Genomic DNA, 18,488 nt, shown 5'->3' with positions numbered 1-18,488 from the left:
TAGCTGGTTACTTGGAGGCAAAAATGGATAGCAAAAATAAGTTCAATAAAAATGTACCCTCTGAAAGAAGGTGATAGACAATTTTCTTATGTTTTGTTTGCTTATGGAACATTGGATTGTTGAAACATAAATAGTTGTTTAATTGTTGTTTCAAAAAAAAATTTAATGTCAGGTCCTTTCGGTAAAAGATTTAGTCCACATTCTCTCTTTCAAAAAAGATATAATCCACATTGTATCACAAGTTGAATGTGTCATTGCTTTGTACTACCAAAATATTGTCACATTATTTTGCTTCTCGACTTTCCCACATTTTACTTTCTTGCTGTTCCAAGTTATTCATCCTTTTGAACCCCTGAGCACAACCCCTTGATTGCTTTAGACAGGATCTTTCAAGCAAGCTTTCACAGCTACTTATTAGCGAGATGCAAATCACACAAAGCAAGTATCAGGTAACAAGAACAAGAACCAACTTAAATAAATCTTAAAGATAGCAAATCTTTGCTGACAAATAAATTTTTTAAAAAAACAAGCAGTCCCATCAACTCCTAAAACAACTCAAGGAAAAAAATAAAACTCTGAACGACCAAAACTGAACGCACTAACATTCTGTTTAAATGTAGAAAAGCATGCTGTTGTTGAGAGACAGCTTTCAATATACATAAGTTGAAAAATGAACTGAAGAACCCACACAATGTTTACTTCTCAGGAAGCAAAACGAGTCTTAAATTAAGAACTAGGTATCTCAGGAAATGACACAGTTGGGAAAACTAGAGTTCTTTATTTTCCCCCTAGCGTGGGAAACTGACTGGGATCTTCAATCAATGGGGCATCCGTTATATGGCTTGCTCCCTTGCCTCCAAGACTGCTTCCGAATGGTGCATGGTCACCTGTTCCCCTGCCACGTCCACGGCCACGGCCACCTGAGCTGTAGTATTGTTTGCCATTGCTGGTCTTGAAGAACTCATTTATGCTCAAGGACTAACAAAAAGAAAAAAAGCTTCAATACTTGGAAAGGGGAAAGTATCCATTTGGCAAGTATAAACAGCAAGTCTCAAGCAGTAATATAAAGTGACAAAATGCAACACCTTTTTGCTCTTTTCATCTCGATCAACACTTTCTTTCTTTTTCCCTATATCCTTGTCAGAACCCTGAAGCATAGAGAAATTGTAAGAACAAATCATGAGAAGTAGCCAAGAATAATGGATGAAAAGCCTTGTGTGTGGGCATACCAATTTAACAAAAACAGGATCAACTTCCTTTTTGGTTGTTAGTAGCTGCATTGATTGCAACTCCTTGTCTATTTCTACCTTCCTCTCCTCAGCTTTCAGTGCAAGTAAAGCTTTTCTTTTCTCCTCTTTTACTTTCTCATATTCTTCCAAAGTCATCTCCTATGCAATAGAATTGAAAAGGTCAGGATTACTGCAAAAAGTAAAAAAGGGGCCAAATAGTATAGGAAAAGCAAGAAGTTGACTAATAGCATTCGCAAACATCTCTTTCAGTTATTTAGTACATAGTATTTCACATCTTTAAAAAAAACAACCAAACAAATCATTAAAAAAAAAAAGGCAGCCCGTTGGACGAAGCTTCTGCCGTGCGGGGTCCCGGAGAAGGATCCATTGTACGCAGCCTTATCCTGCTTTTTTGCAAGAGGCTGTTTTCAGGATTTGAATCCGTGACCTTTTGGTCACATGGCAACAACTTTACCGTTGCGCCAAGGCAAATCATAATAATAGAAAATTCATACAATATTTCAAATTGTCCAAATAAAATAATATTTATTAATGAGTTCAGCCAATTGCTTGGATTAAACAAAACCTAGGATATTGGAAAGAGAAGTTGCTCAAAAACAAGTGTTAACTTTAGACGGGCATATTATAAACAGAAGACTTGCTTGTTTATATACGCAAAATTACAACAAAATTCTATCCATAGGGTCATCTCTACAAGACTTAGAAGCCAAAATATATAACCTCTATAAAATGGAATTGAATCTTAGACCAAATGGACAAAAGAACTTTTACCAGTTAATAGATGCTCTAAATGAACATTATATAATAATGGTTAAATAATCAATATAAAACAACTGAAGTTTGACCAGTGACAAGATTATTTTAATTCAACCAACATGAGACAAACAAGGATAGCATTGAATGGTGCATAATGTAACACCAGCAGACTCACAAGAAGAAAATGACATTTAACATCCTAAGTATGGTATCTTCTCAAATCGAGAGCATGAAAGAGAAAAGAACATGTAAATACTTAGGTTCTGCCACATACAAATTGTTCTAGGCTGGATGAAATAGACTATTTGCATACATATTTGTTTCATACTACAGACAATGCAAGACCCTTATCTTTTTGCACAAATAGAGTTGTCACTGGGTTATACAGCTGACAAAGAAAAGGAAAGAAAGCTACAAACACCTTCTAGAGAACTGAATCCATCTCTTTAAAAAGACATTCGAAAAATCAAGGATGCAATGTCCTTAAAGACGTAACACAAATGGAAACTCAGATGAGGAACAAGCAGGATCTGATTTCTCATACTGTTCAATACCAGTGAATTAAAAAAGAACCCCAAAATAACTGTTCCTGAAGCACATAAATTTGTAAGAAAATGGAAAGACAAAGGATGTCTAAACCAGTAAGCGGGTTTTACAAACAGTAGCTTCCTCGTTTGAAAAAAGTAGGGTTTTACACATTTTTTTCTGGTTACACTTGCACAAAGAATTTGCTCCTTGAATGTATCACCTGCTCTGAATTCTCAGACAGAAAATGCTTTAATTATAAATACAACTAGATAAAAGGAGCACCATACATTAAGCATTCAATCACATGGATACACCATACTTTTATAGTATCATTGGAAACAATCAATATAACCTCAAATGTGCACGTACAGTACATTGAGAGGGTTTTCCAAGAGAGACACCAGATTAGTAAGAAAATTTAAGAAAACAAGAATATAACTCTCATAAGTCAACTACTAATCACCTATAAAGAGAGAGACATTAAGTATCATCTGCAATGTGCAACCATTGAGAAGGAATAAAAGAATATTGACTACACAGGAAGTCACTGTGTATCCATGCAAAAAGGATGGTTTCAAAAGCCACTTCAAATTAACTGAAGTATTGACGGATATTTTTGATGCTGCAAAGTGAGAATTATATCTGAAAAGCAGTGTCACCTGGCAAGGATTCTAAAATGGTTATTAAAAAATTTAAGCTTGCAGGCAGATTTTTTCTGACAGAAAACTATAAGATCACAACTTTAGATGGCAGGCATGTGACCAAAAGAGATCTACCAGTTATCTGTTGGGTGAGATGACTTGACTGTAGGATGTTTTGCCACAATTATGATGTAGTTATAGAGGTATACACCACATAATCATACTAGAAATTAAAAAAAAAGCTATACGTTTTATCATGAATGTGTAGATTCACAAGCTTTCGAGTAAGTTAAGAGATAAAACAAGTCGAGCATGCAAAATCTTAATTGTGCAAACTTGTTTCTATGCTTCTAAACATTGGGCAAACTTCATAACTTGTTTGGAAAACACAACCGTCAAAAATGACACATTATAAAAGTAAAATTGCATAATAAGGTTTTCATTTTAAAATGTAATATTTTAACAATAACAGATAATCTATGGTCATTATCTTTTTGGGCCTTGAAATATCCATCACCCAACAAAAAAAGTTAAGTATCTAAACATAAACTAACCTTATCTTCTTCCTTTTCTTCAGGCTCATTAGTTGCACCATCCGTATCCTTGTTCACCTCTGTTAAAGGTGAAGTTTGCTGTTCTTGATGCTCTTCACTTGGCAAATTTTCATCAGACTTGAAGGCATCATTCTTTTCCCTATTTAATAATGAATTGCAGGGATAAGAATAAGAATTAGGAATACAATGTGAGAATACTTCTGTTTTTACTAGATTTTTGCCAACGTAACTGTGCGAGTGTCTCATCAGTAGAAGTTCCCCAATTACCACGCCCTGAACCTTGACGTTTCATCTCATAGCCTCGGCCAGTGCCACTCCGACGCTCATACAACCTGCGTGGGGGTCGTTCAGAGTCACCTCCATTTTCATCATTGCTGTATTCAGCACGACCCCCATATCCACCACGACCACGACTAGAAGGCTGACGTGGGGGATGTTCCCTCTCAGGCTTGTCAACGTCACCATCTTCACCACCACCACGACCACCACCATAGGATCTGATATACCCATTCGAGTTCTCATTTCCAAAGTCACGATTTGGACCTCGTCCACTGCCTCGCCCACGGGTAGGTATGCCTCGGCCAGCCCCACCACGTGCTGGTGCAGCATTGTTCCTCGCTTCCCTCACTGGACCAAGAGCATTGCCAAATCAAAAGGAATATTTTTGTACCAAAAGGCAATAATTTTCCTAATTATCCGGACGCATTTAAGAGAAATAGCTTAGGCATCAGTTATAATGCGAGGATATATGATATTACCATGAAAAAAATATATACAAAATTCAAGATCGATGTCAAACAACCAAAAGGCTAATCTTTTCCAGAAAATAAAGTCGGCCAAGCTACTCGAAGCTCACCAGCTTGTGAAGGAGGGAGCGGTTTTGCAGGAAGCTTCGCCGCTACCGGAGTGGCGGAGGCTGGAACAGCGGTCTTTTGGGCCGCCAACTTTTGCTGCTGAGCGGCGATGAGCTGCGAAGGGTCATCGTTATCGTCATCGCCCAGTAGCGCGAATGAATTGATGGGAGCCATCGCCGCAAGATATCTCCAAATTTCCGGCCTCGCAACCGCACCAGGGTAATGTGTGAGACTAGCACAGTCGCCGGCGGGATACAATCGCCATTAGAAAGAGTAAGAAATCGGGGAAGCGATGAAATAGGCGAGCAAAAACCCTAGCCGCAATCTTCAAGCACGAATTGGATCGCACACCAGAGCAAACGCAAACCCAATCCCAAGCCGCCCATCCTCGTCGATATTTAAACTGAATCGGTAACCGAAATGACGATAATAGATAGCGATCAGCAGCTGATTTACGCAATCTTTCCTGTTTTGAAGGACATAGTCAAGGGTAATTTTGTCATAGTGTTCATTAGGTCACGTGGATTCAATCGATCCGGTGAGGTTAAGTATCGGACGGTTGAGATTTATAGAAGGGTATTGGGCTGATCGTTATGGGCCAAGGCCGTCTTCGAGTTTATTTAATTGTTTAAGATTTTTATATTTTTAAACTTATTTAATTAATTAGTAAGTTTCATATTATAAATTTATTTATTCCTTTTAAATCTATTTCTAAGACTATTTTTATTTTAAACTTATTTAATTAGTTAATAAGCTTCATATTACAAACTTATTTATTCATTTTAAATCTATTTCCAAGACGCTGATACCACACCTTCCTTCTCATCAACACGCGACACATTCGCGATTAGCTTCCGATTTGAATCGTGCACTCTGTCCTAGCGTAACACCGCAAGCCACCACATCTTGCGTCGAGAGTCGACAAGCGAGAATTGCAAGCAAATGGGTTGGCTTTGACTTGATTGTGTCTCATTTTCTTACATTGTATCTTTTTTCCCTTGAAAAAGAGGGGGAAAATAACGTTTTGAACAAATTGACTCTAGACTTCAAGCTGAACAACTGCTTTACCAATCCTACAATCTTCAAAAGTATAATGAAGAATTGAGGCATTGAGAAGTCTCATTGACTAGAGCTCTACTTCAAGCTCGATGTGAATACAGTCTCACCGCTTGTGACGGTGCGCCTGTTCTGAGAGTGAAGGTTCTCTAACTCCAAGCTCCTCTTCAGCTGTGAAACCACATTCGCCATGGTTGGCCTCTGATAGGGCAACACTGTCAGGCATGCTAGTGCAGTAGTAATGCATTTCCAGACAGAATTCGCACTGTACTCCCCGTGCATCCTTGCGTCGACAACATCCTCTATGCTTCCTTGGGCGAGCCTTTGTTGGATCCAATGCGAGATGTGTACATTATCTTCACTGGTTATGATTGCAGGTTTTCCTGTGATCAGCTCCAAAATGACCACTCCAAAACTGTACACGTCACTTTTTCTACTGAGTTGGCCGGTAATATGGTACCTGCGTGATTTAATAAGAAGGCGCGATATTAAGCAAAAAGAAAACAAACACCTATTATATTTTCTTAAATGCATCTGTTTGTCAGGAGAAAACAAGAGAATGAGAGGTCTAGTACTCTGGATCCAAGTATCCTTTTGTCCCTATTATTATGGTTGATACATGAGTGTTTGTCTCACTTAAAGTCTTTGATATTCCAAAATCGGCTATCTTTGCCTCAAACGTGTCACTCAGAAGTATATTGGCTGTCTTGACATCTCTGTGAATGATCGATGGTTTGCATGACTTGTGTAAATAATCCAGTCCTAAACATCACTAGAAGTTAAAACCTATGAAAAAAGATGGCAATAAATTGATCCGACCAACAAACTTGGCGAGCAAGCAGATTTGCTGTGCTAAGAACTATACCTTGAGCAGATTCAAGTGCAATTTGGAGACGCTGCCGCCAACTTAAACTTGTCGCATTCTGTGTTCTTCCTGCAGTTCATTATGAAAGTGACTTATCAATACTTGTCCTCTGACTGACAGCAAGCATTATTAGTTTGAAAGGAAAGACAAGTAAAATCACCTACAATCTATATCTACCTTTAAGAAAAATCCAATTTTTAAGTAAAAGAAAGTGCTTAACTTTGAATTTGTTTGACAGGAAGTAAAATAAGTAAACAATAATCCAGTATGGTTATTCACTTTATCACAACATTTTCATGTACATGACAATTCATGAATTAGTAGTGACTGACCGGTAAGTTTCCTACAGTCTAATTGGTATGTGCTACCGTGAGCATATTCAAGAAAAACAAAAAATAGTTTCAAACCTCTTAAATGATTTTCTACAGATCCTTGGGCCATATAGTCATACACAAGTCCCATATAGTCTCCATCCTTGCAGAACCCAAGCATAGAAACTAAGTTTTTGTGGTGAACCCTCATCAGAAACTGGGCCTAACAAAACAGTAGGAAAAAGATTGAAAACATGTCACGACATAATGTTGATGCAGAACAAACACAAAAGTGGTAGCATTCTCTGCTATCAAAAGTACAAGAAAAGTTGAGGGCACAAGAGAATTTCAAAGTTTGGGTAGATTTATGAGAACAGCCATTTTTATTCTCATTGATGGTCTTGTGTTTTGAAACCTCTAATAGAGCTAATATGAGAAAAGCATAAGGTTCTGTTACCTCATAAAGAAATTCCTTAGGTTCCTGAGATGTTGAAGGAGATCTCATCTTCACTGCAACTTCAATACCATCTTCTAAACACCCATAGTAGACAGTCCCAAATCCTCCTTTACCGAGGACTCTCTTGAAATTATCTGTTATATTCTTCAACTCCATATACGTGAATTGTCGATTCTCAAATTGCAGCGGGCTGTCTTGGCGCTTTTGTATTCGGTTGAAGATAGGTTGGTTTTGCTGGCTTACATGGCTAGCTCTTCCATATCCTTTCAAGTATGATATCATCAAACCACACAAGATGAATTGATTAGGAGGAATATATTTTTTGTTGATTAATTGTGCATCTTAAATTAAGGAAGAACTTGGCAATGCATTTGCATTTTCAAAAGTGCATTGACAAAGTAGTTTGTGGTAAAGTGCATTGTTAAAAGTAGTTAACTTTAAAAATAATCATATCTTTACATCTCATTGACAGGGAATATAATATTTTATGTATAACTATTATCTTAGAGCGTATATATTATAATGTTCTTAGTACAATTATATGTCAACAAATAATTACTAATGTCATATGTTAATAATTCATAACATATAAAGAATAATTTTAATAAAATGACATTTTAATTTACTAAAAACATATTTTAAAATGTTCACTTTTTTTGGTAAGCAAAAAATTAGAATTTTTATTTTATGTTAACAAAATATTGATTTAAACACTGAAATATTGTATTAGTTATCTAATTTTTATATTGATTTTTAGGAGCATTTGAAAATTGCTTAAGGAAAACAGCTTTAGAAAGAACTCCCCCACTCAGCCTTATAAAAATGTCTCTGGGAAGAAAATGCTTTGAGCAAAATCACTTCGGACATTAGTTTATTAAACACTTATATTTAACTTCCAAAGTGCTTTGGCCTCCAAAAGCTCTTGAGAAAAATCCCAAACTTAGCCTAGTAATGACAGGATTGCGAGAATTTAATTTTAGAAATGCTTACCCTTGTTAGTTCTGTATCTCCAGACAAGGAATACCACTAAAACTACTAGCAGCAGAGGAAGTACACCAAGAATCACGATGACTGGTGCTGTTATTTTCTTCTTTGTTGATGCTGGTGTTAGCTGACATGAACTTTCATCGGTACAAAGATAAGGATTTCCTTCAAGTCTACATTCATTTATATTCTAATCAGTGAACTAAGAACACAATTCATTTAAGGCACAGAAAGGTAAACCTTGAGCTAAATTTGAAAAAAGAAGGTAGTATCAAACAAATCCATGCAGAATTCAGTTTCCTAGGAGATTTATACTGTTCCGGTATGAAAATCTCACCACGATGACTTGGCGGTAGAAATCCATCGCGACATAAAGAATGATGAAGTTGAGGCATTCTCCTATATTTCTTCCCTGCCCGTAGCGCCACAATTTCCTGGGGAGAGTAACAAATATAAAAGGGTTTGTCGGGAGTTACCCCAGCGAGACCAATTCAATGCCTAAGTTAGCATGGAAGTTTGATAGCAACGGAAAGAAAGTTGAAAAATCCATCGCATAGTTAGAGAAATCCCCCCTTCTGTAGGGAAGAAGAAGACCTCATTAAAGAATGCCGTTTGTAACCACTGTATGCTGGGAGCTCGGGAGGTTGGTAGTCGGCAAGTCGACAACTTGAGAGATCAGATCGGCTCGGAAGATCGGACCGGCTCGGAAGGTCGGATATTGCCACATAACCCCCATGTTGACCAAGTCCTAGAGGATGCCACTTGGACTCCCTGTTGATTGGGTCAAGGGCCCACCACGTGGACCCTTACTTACCATCCGCATCACAAGCATCCCCTTCAAGTCTAGCCAAAGGAGGGTGTAGGTTGACTGACTGGACAAGTATTCTGCTCAACTGCCAAAATGGTCCATGTGATATGGATGGTAAAGGTCCACGTGGTGGGCCCTTGACTCAGTCAACATGGAGTCTGGGTGGCATCCTCCAGGACTTGGTCAACATGGAAGTTATGTGGTAGTATTCAACCTTCTGAGCCGGTCTGACCTTCTAAGCAGGTCTGATCTTCTGAGCCGGTCCGATCTCTCGAGTTGCCGACTCTTCGACTTGCCGACTTGTCGACTACCGACCTCCAGACCTCCCGAGCTTTTGGCATACAGTGGTTACAAACGACATCCTTTAATGAGGTATTAGAGGGGCATTAATGAATTCTTCTTCCTACATAAGGGGGGATTTCTCTAACTATGTGATGGATTCTTCGACATTTTTTCCGCTGCTATCAAACCTCCATGCTAACTTAGGCATTGGAGTGGTCTTGCCGAGGCAACTCCCGGCGAACCATTCGACGTTCGTTACTCTCCGCAAAAAATCATGGTGCTACGGGAAGGGAAGAAATCTAGGAGAAGGCCTCGACGTCATCATTATTTATGTCGGGATGGATCTCCGCAGCGGCGTCATCGTGGTGAGATTTTCAAATCGGAACAAATTGACACCGTATGTGGGAACATGAGTGAAAGACATTCAGTAACTACGCCGACGATTTTCCTAAACCGCTCAATTGAAACATCTTTTGTGGGAAAATGAGCAAAGACTTTTTGACATCTGAAGATGTTGGAAACAAAAAAAAGAGATCTCCGACAAAACATTTCATCTCCAGAAAAAAGATTAAAACAAGTCAAGACGTTGAAATCAAATTTACATAGAATTCATAGAGAAAAGCCAAAATTCTAAACCTTAAATTTCCTTTTGAGTACTTTATAATACTTAGATATTATTTAAATTGAGGCTTTACGGAAAAATGATAGCGGCATCAGGAGTAAAGCCGTTGTGATCACCACTATAGGCCATAGCCACAAGTGTTGAAGATGGTAATAAAGTACAACTATAGCCATCCACTTCATCATTGTCTCCACCTCATGCGGTTGTTAGTATCAACCCTAAGAGTCAATTATGATATGATTGACAAGGGACCTATTGTATTATATTTGATTAGTAAAAGGCAATGTTTATGGTTATTATATTTACTTCAGATCTGTGTCAATTGAATAAGTATAATAATATACTAGGGTAATAGGTTCTAGTCTACAATATATCAATTTGTTGAATTGATAGTGAGAGGTTGTAGATATATATAAAACACTACTCTTAACCATTCATAGTCAAGCATTAATATACAAGGGCAATATTAATACATTGAGACTAGCATATAGATCAACTGATGACTTGATCTCACAAGTCATGGATACAAGATATCAAATTGACACATGAGTACATATTAGAGAATATGTACTGAATTGACCCGTCATAAGAATATTTCATGGATCGTTATATGAGTGTTATAAACATTCTCATAGTGACTATTAGTATAAATAGTCCTTAGACCTGAAATCACTACGGTTCCCTACATAAAAAGTTGTGTACTTTGGTATTGACAAACGCCACCTACAACAGGATGAATTATAAAGTCGATCACTGGGTATGTAATAAGTTTTGCGGAGGGATGTGAGTGATATAGATGAGATCTATTCCTTTCATATGATGGAAGTGATATATGTGGACCCCTTGATTAAGTAGGGCTACTAAAATGCATGGTCATACTCAAATAAGTCAATATGAGATATTGAGCTCATTTGGTTAAGTGAGTCTACTTGGAGATCAAGAAACATAAAGATTCATTAGAGGATGACACAGTTCATGCCTCATGGATCAATCTAAGATAACAAGGATAGAAGGATTGAGTTATACAAGATAATAGACACAGACAAGTTAGGTTGGATCTTGACATTCTCGTCACTTGGGTAATAATGATGCATTGTTAGATGTCGCTCATTGCTTGTGTATTTAAAATAGTTTTAGAAACATTGCCAACGTTACGTGAACCTATTGAGTCACACATAAAGAGCATGTTGATTTAGAGATTGATTTATTTTAGTTTGACTAAAATTGTAGAGGTTTGAGCCTTAATTATGAAATTGGTTTCGGACCTTATTATGGCTCAACCTAATCAAGAGCCCACTAAGATAAACACTAATAGTCATCAAAGAAGATGAAGAGTCCTCGGAGAAGATGAAGAGTTCATCGGATACGACGAAAAGTTAGTGTTTTCTCTTCTCTTAATGCCACATTAAATAGCCATAAAGAGGCAAAAAGGTGAAGAGGTATGGGTGTCTCTTGGATTGCCACTATATACATCATTTCTAGCAAGATGAGGAAGAGTGTGTGTCTCTCCGTTCTTTTCTCTTCCATTTTTGTGTGTGAAGAGAGCTCTTCAATTCCGAAGTTCTTGGAGAAGAACCGAGGGACTTGCTCGTGTGGATACGGTAGAGGTGCGGACATTCTGATCGCGTTGAGATCTGTCGAAGCACCAATGTTGCCAGGATTGTTCCGTTCACGCACCAAAGGTAACAATCTGATCAAAATGCGTACTCTGCATTCGCTTGGATCTTTAGAGGGATCCTTTTTCTGCTGCGTATATATGTTATTTTTTGCAATAGATCCCAACAGCGATCACGGTGACCAATTCTTTTGGGAGATCAATGGCAGGCCGCTGATCTACCCCCTCTCTCCGTTGTCATAACCGTTGCCCCCTTTCTCAGTGACTATGGCGATTGTTGGAGGTGTTTCCTTCTCTGTGACCGTTGGGATGTTGCCGTAACAGTCATATCCTTCGTGGTTGTTCAAGAATAGCCCAAGCCCCAACCACCACTGTAGGATTGGTCATGGTTAACGATCTCAAGTGACCAAGATCTGCTGCCTCAACAAAGAGGAGAAGGCAAGGGGTCGACGCCCTCTATTGCTCCCTCACAAAATTCCTCTTAGGTAAAAGGAACATCTGTGCAAATTGAAAGGTAGCACTTTTCTTTCAACCTTTCAATATCATTAAGGATGCCTTAGGTAACGGGAAGGAAGCTAGATGGCATGTGTGGGTTGTCGCCATAACTTGTTCTGTCGTTCCATTCCTTTTGGCGTCACGTCGAACCTCACATCATCAATGGTTTTTAATGCATCTGCATACACCAACGCCGTTGACATCGTCAAGGGTCATTCTCTTATGCTTCGTAATGCTTTTGACTCATATTTGTGATGTATTTACTTGCTCAAGATTTTTCTCATTATTAAATATTCTAGTATTTAAAGCTCTTCCTAACATTTCCAATTTGGAAGTATTGTTTGTTGGTGCTTCTGACATGTGTATGCAGGACCTTTATGTCAATCTTCATGATTACTTAGACATGGGCATCCATCCTCCATATTTGGGCATGCTCTATTGGATTTGTATGTTTTCCAACCAATCATACATTTGTACACCGTTTAAAGGAATTCTTCAAGAGTCTTGGTAGAAACACAAAAAATTTAGATGCAAAGGCGCTCCTGTTGCATCTACTAGGTTTTTTATAAAGGATCATTCTAATAGTTGCACCCCTTGATGAAAAGGACTATAGCGTCTTGCTACAAGAAAGGAATCACAATATATGGGCTTCTTGACATTGCTTAATGTCTTGACACTATCTTCTGATCTCATACCCCTAAATGCCTTCAGTCTTGCAAAGGTTTCTTATCATTCTCCCTTCGACTCCACAGGTACTTGGGAGTCATGGGATTAAGTCTATTATTATCTCTTGGATAGTGGTGGGGTCACCTTAAAATTTCACAGGTTAGAGTGCATTTAGTATTATATTTTGAATATAAATTGTAGCTCATCCTCGCAGCTTTACTTGAAGGTACTTCATCGTGGTCGCCGACTATTGCTCTTGGTCTTGAACCAACGATCTCCATCACCTCAAAATATCCTTTTCAAGGCCCAAACTCCCTCAAACATAGTCGGGGTCAAGATCCAGACTATGATATCAACCTCCCCTTCGTATAAAGGTCGAATGCATATCGTACCACCAATATCCTTTTCAGGGCCCAAACTTCCCCGATTCGGACATAATCAGGGTTGAGATTTAGGCTGCGATATCAATCTCCCCTTCATACATAGGTTGAACACATATCATACCGCCAATGTCTTTTTTAGAGCCGAAACTTTCTCGACTTGAACATAGTCGAGTCGAGATCTAGACTGCGATATCAACCTCCCCTTCGTACAAGGGTCGAGTGTATATCGTATCGCCAAAGTCTTTTTCAGGGTCCAAACTCCCCCGACTCGAAAATAGTTGGGTCGAGATTCAGACTGTGATATCAACCTTCCCTTCGTACAAGGGTCGAGCGTATATCATATCTCCAATGTCCTTTTTAGGGCTCAACCTCTCTCGACTCGGGCATAGTCGGGATCGAGCTCTTATTATGTCGGTAAGCCTCTCCTAGAGCATGATGTCGCTAAGCCTCTCCCCAACTCTGCGAACATTCGGGAGTCGTGGATTGGGGTCGAGATTCAGGCTATGATATCAACCTCCCCTTCGTACAAGGGTCGAGTATATATTATATCTCCAATGTCCTTTTCAGGGTTCAACCTCTCCCGACTCGAACATAGTCGGGATCGAGCTCTTATTATGTCGGTAAGCCTCCCCTAGAGCATGATGTCGATAAGTCTCTCCCCAACTCCACGAACATTCAGGAGTCGTGGAGAGAACATGATGCTTAGCCTGATTTCTCTTCCTACTCGTATATAGTCGCGGATCGATTTATTCTCTCTCGACTCGGAATCGCGGATCGAATTATTCTCTCTGTGACTCCATTGATACTCGGGAGTCATGAGATCGAGCTTATTATTCTCTCTCGACTTGGACATAGTCGCGGATTGAGCTATTTTCTCTTCAATTCCACCTGTACTCGGGAGTCGTGAGATCGAGCTTATTCTCTCCCGACTTGGACATAGTCACGGATCAAACTATTCTCTCTTCGACTCCACCGGTACTCGTGAGTTGTGAGATCGAGTTTATTATTCTCTCGCGACTCGAATATAATCGTGAATCGAACCATTCTCTCTCCGACTCCACAGGTACTCGGGAGTTGTGAGATAGAGCCCATTATTCTCTCCCGACTCATACATAGTCATGGATATCGAGTTATTCTCTCTCCGACTCCGTAGTTACTTGGGTGTCGTGAGATCGAGCTTATTATTCTCTCCCGACTCGGACATAGTCGTGGATCGAAATATTCTCTCTCCATCTCCAGCGGTACTCGGGAGTAACTTATTATACTCTCCCGACTCTGACATAGTCGTGAATTGAGCATTTCCTTTGTCGGGGGTGGAACGCCACTTATTCCCCGACTAGGACTCAGTCATGGATTAGTCTCTCTCCTAAACCTCGATGGACTTCGATTAATTATCATCACATTAGCTCTACCTTTAGGTACTTGGCCACATGGACCATTTTGGCAGTTGAGCAAAATACTTGTCCAATTAGTCGGCCTACACCCGCATTCAAGTAGACTTGAAGGGGATGCTTGTGATGCGGATGGTAAGTAAAGATCCACGTGGAAGGCCCTTGACCCGATCAACAGGGAGTCAGGGTGGCATCCTCCAGGACTTGGTCAACATGGGGTTATGTGGCAATATCCAACCTTCTGAGCTAGTTCAATCTTCTAAGACGGTTCGATCTTCCAAGCTGGTCCGATCTCCTGAGTTGCCGACTCTTCAGCTTCTCGACTTGCTGACAACCGACCCTTAGACCTCCCGAACTCCCGGTATACAATGTTATAAACAACATCCTTTAATGAGGTATTCATGAGGTATTAAAGGGGCATTAATGAGGTCATCTTCCTTATCCGATGGATTCTTCGACCTTCTTTCTGTTGCTATCAAACCTCTATATTAACTTAGACATCGGAGTGGTCTCGCCGAAGTAACTCTTGGTGAATCCTTTGATGTTTGTTACTCTCCGCAAGAATTCGTGGCGCTACAGGAAGGGAAGAAATCTAGGAGAAGGTCTCGACGTCATCGTTCTTTATGTCGGGATGGATTTCTGCCACCGCATCATCATGGTGAGATTTTTCGACTGGAATATATACCATTATGGCTTTGTAGAATTCTTACAGTAAGCATATACTTGCAATAAACATTATTTCAAGTTTAAATCTCTAATTTGTCAAAAGCAGAAATGCTTAAAATATATTAATTGCATTCTTCTTAATGTAATAATGTTCATCCTTGCTCTGTTTGATGGGACGATGAATAATGCTAACGTTTGTCATTATGATAATAAAAAATTTTAACAAAGAAAGATATGATGCTATATAGATAAGCAAACCTCAAAGTGAGCAATCCATTTTGTGCTTCTGTCAGAAGAGCAGAAGGAATAGATCCAGTTAAATTGTTATTAGTCAAATCACTACAAAAAAAGACAGAGGATGACAAAAAAATTTATGCATTCACAAATTTAATGATAAAAGAAATATTAAGGAAAGTGCTTACAGGATTTTGAGGGAAGATAAGCGTGCTAGAAAACCAGGTATTGTCCCTGTTATATTGTTGTATGACAAATCCCTGAAAAATGTTTTGAAAAAATTCTTTATCCAAGGTAGAAGAAAATTCCTAAACATAATAAACCCTAGTCCCCTGCCTGGATGGCTGAAGTACAAAAGAATTAAAATCCAAAGCACTAATATTGCAGCTACAAATTGTGAGGGGACATGAAATATGTTGACCTTCACCGCATGAGTTTTTGTTCTAGTTGCCTTGATGTGATTTATAATTCTAATGACATAGTTTATTTGTAACCATGAACACTACATAAGTTTGAAATTCATGAATGACAAATTTTCACTACTCTTTTCTTCACATGTAACATACTGCAGATTCATACACATATATTGCTTGCAAATGCACAAACATATGGCATTTGGGTGATAAGAATGGTATCTAGATAAGAAAATAGGATTGATGGCACAGTTTGCTAGCTGTTTGACTATAAAAGAGAGAAGAGAATTTAATAAAAATGGAATCAAAAGCACTTACAAGTACTGGATTGCAGCAAGGGTAGCAAATGCAGTACTTATTGTACCATTCAATCCACTCGAGGACAAATTTCTGCAGAATATTTAACATAGCCAGAACACTTATACTGTTGCCTATTGCAATTGATGAAAAAAAATGTTAGTTTACTTTAATTGAATTCAATTAAAGAAAATATACATTCTTGTGATCCTTGGAGGCTCAGAGAGGCTAAAGGTACAGTTTATTCCATCCCAGGCAAAGTCTTTTGGAGAACAAGGATCTCCCCTCCAATTTCTCTTGACCTGATATGATTCTTTTATTCCACTTATGGCATCAACTGGAGAAAACAAATTAAAAGAAAAATAAAATTTGGCACTCTTAAAAACAGCAGAGAGAGAGAGAGACTTATTCTGGCATGCAACAACAACAACTAAAAAAAAAAGTCCCAAATTTTCTGGGTGTATGAGCTGTTCTAGCACACCTGTGCCTATACACATTTAACTAAAACAGTATGAACGTAATGACAAAAGTTCTCAAACATGAAAATAGAGTACAACTTAGCTTAACCAGCATTATAAACTTAAAACACTTATTGATGTTAACAGTTCATGGCTTATCCCATTCTCACTGCACTAAGTTAGATTTTTATCTAATCAATCTTACAATTCATATTTCCTTCAAACAGAATACAACTCGAATGTAAATGCACCACAACGTTACTTAAAAACGGTCAACGAGTGTCAATTAGCTGTCATCAGACTAAAAAGATAGTGAGGCATCACAAGTCACAACTAGTTCTAAGAGAAACAGTACTTTAAATAAGTGCAATTTCCAGAATTCGAAGAGACCCTCACGATTAAACAATTTCAACTCTGTCAGGAGCAATATATCGAACAATCTGAGGGTATCGCAATCAAAGAACATAACTTTATGCTCCAAAACAATGCTAGTGATTACAATTGAATTATCGAAGCCGCGAGAAAAAAAAAGGGAAAGCGTACCATCTCCACCATCTGTTGCCTCATTCGAGCTGTCCATTGCGGCCATGATTTCCATTGCATTGAGGATGGGCGGAAGGGTGGAATTGCTCAGCGCTTGGAGCGTTATGTTATACTGCCAATATCCTGTCTGCGAAACAATGCCGTAGACAGAGTCACTCAAGAGATATTCCGGGACTAAAGGCTTTTGGAACCAGCGAGCACCGTTGAAGTAAATGTAGAACTGCCTCGACATGTTGCCGGTGAGGGTCAGGAACTCGGAGAAGTACAAGACGGCCACCACGATCTCGCTGAGATCGCCGGGATCCAACTCCAAGGTGAAATTCAGTGTGAGAGAGTTCTCCGGGGTCACCGCCGTCTGCATCACGGCGGTCGGCGGCTCGAAACCGTCAACGGAGAGGTTATTGACGGTGCTATCGGTTGATATCTCGGTCCATTGGGGGGAGCTGTAGGCTTCCCATATGCGGTCATATTTGTCATCGGGATACCTAACGGCGGCAACGGCGAGGGCGAGGGCGAGGCCGACGGTAAATAGGCGAAGCTCATTAATTTCGATATTGGTAACAAAATTGCAGTTAATTTACCTGATGGCCCCGCTGGTGGGTCCCATGTTAAGCCTATTGTGGACCACCGCGCTGAGGGTCGCGTTTAGCCCCGGGTAGACGCCATCCTTCAGCGGCCTCACGTCCATCCCCGACACGAACGGCGTCCCCTTCCCCGTGTTCAGCAGGCACACCGAGAACGACTCCCCCAGCGCCACCGCCAAAGCCTCCGTCCGGATCGTCGCCGCAGGATCCGTCACGTTGATCGTCTTCCACAGATTCACCCCCAGGTAGAGATCGAACACGATCGACCGGCTGTTCCGCCCGTCGTAGTTACCGTACATGAACGTCGCCCGCAGCAAGTATTTCGATCCCATCGCGACCCCGGTGATGTCGTAGCAGTTGCGGTTGTTGTTAGGGAAGCTTCTCACGTTGAGGAATCTTCTCTCTTGCAGCTCCATGGCGCTGGTGGCGTACGCCGCCGAGACGTTCGCGTTTATGCCGGTGTCAATATAGGGGCTGTCGGAGACGTAGTTGAGGTTGGTGATCGGGTCGTCGTAACTAGATCCATCTTCGATCCCGCAGTCGATGCTTATAAACCCTAAAAAAGGTTTTTTGTTCTTCCCCTTCTTCAAGTTCATATTTTTGAGAGTCGATGCGATGTCGATACATTTGGTACTTACCTTCCGATGACTGGCAGTGAACACGAGCGACGGCAATGGCGGCGAAGCTGAGGAGGAGTGAGCACCATTCCGCAGTCATTTTTGACGGCAGCGTCGTCACGGACGTGGTCGCCCTCTTCTTCTCCTTCAAGGTGATG

The 18,488-nt window shown here is 39.8% G+C and overlaps 2 protein-coding genes across 2 annotated transcripts; both read right to left on the bottom strand.

Moving 5' to 3' along the window:
- Nucleotides 1–590: 590 nt before the first annotated feature.
- On the bottom strand, nucleotides 591–4,955 carry LOC122006831 (RGG repeats nuclear RNA binding protein A-like). The gene is made up of 6 exons (XM_042562479.1): nucleotides 4,586–4,955; nucleotides 3,960–4,356; nucleotides 3,730–3,868; nucleotides 1,230–1,388; nucleotides 1,086–1,148; nucleotides 591–978 (listed from the first exon to the last, which is right to left on the bottom strand). Exons 1-6 carry the CDS (start codon nucleotides 4,755–4,757, stop codon nucleotides 778–780), a joined length of 1,131 nt encoding a protein of 376 aa, XP_042418413.1. The 5' UTR covers nucleotides 4,758–4,955; the 3' UTR covers nucleotides 591–777.
- A 560-nt stretch (nucleotides 4,956–5,515) lies between these two features.
- LOC122006828 (probable LRR receptor-like serine/threonine-protein kinase At1g05700) lies at nucleotides 5,516–18,487 on the bottom strand (the record flags this gene model as incomplete). The annotated part of the gene is made up of 13 exons (XM_042562478.1): nucleotides 5,516–6,099; nucleotides 6,215–6,401; nucleotides 6,505–6,573; nucleotides 6,912–7,038; nucleotides 7,273–7,535; nucleotides 8,263–8,429; nucleotides 15,443–15,523; nucleotides 15,607–15,678; nucleotides 16,150–16,221; nucleotides 16,327–16,465; nucleotides 17,130–17,614; nucleotides 17,711–18,269; nucleotides 18,352–18,487. Coding segments are annotated over 13 exons (2,739 nt in total), but the record flags the coding sequence as incomplete, so codon positions are not given.
- Nucleotide 18,488: the final 1 nt, after the last annotated feature.

Source organism: Zingiber officinale, chromosome 7B, assembly GCF_018446385.1.
Source record: "Zingiber officinale cultivar Zhangliang chromosome 7B, Zo_v1.1, whole genome shotgun sequence".
In the NCBI taxonomy this organism is placed as follows: domain Eukaryota; kingdom Viridiplantae; phylum Streptophyta; class Magnoliopsida; order Zingiberales; family Zingiberaceae; genus Zingiber; species Zingiber officinale.
This window is presented reverse-complemented; position numbering and strand designations above follow the sequence as displayed.

What these genes read in the sequence shown, in the direction of transcription:
- LOC122006831 (XM_042562479.1), bottom strand. Translation starts at nt 4,757, where the DNA reads ATGGCTCCCATCAATTCATTCGCGCTACTGGGCGATGACGATAACGAT. An exon ending in ACTGATGAGACACTCGCACA is followed by an intron (nt 3,869 to 3,959) that starts GTTACGTTGGCA and finishes ATTATTAAATAG; the next exon opens with GGAAAAGAATGATGCCTTCA. An exon ending in GAGATGAAAAGAGCAAAAAG is followed by an intron (nt 979 to 1,085) that starts GTGTTGCATTTT and finishes TCTTTTTGTTAG; the next exon opens with TCCTTGAGCATAAATGAGTT.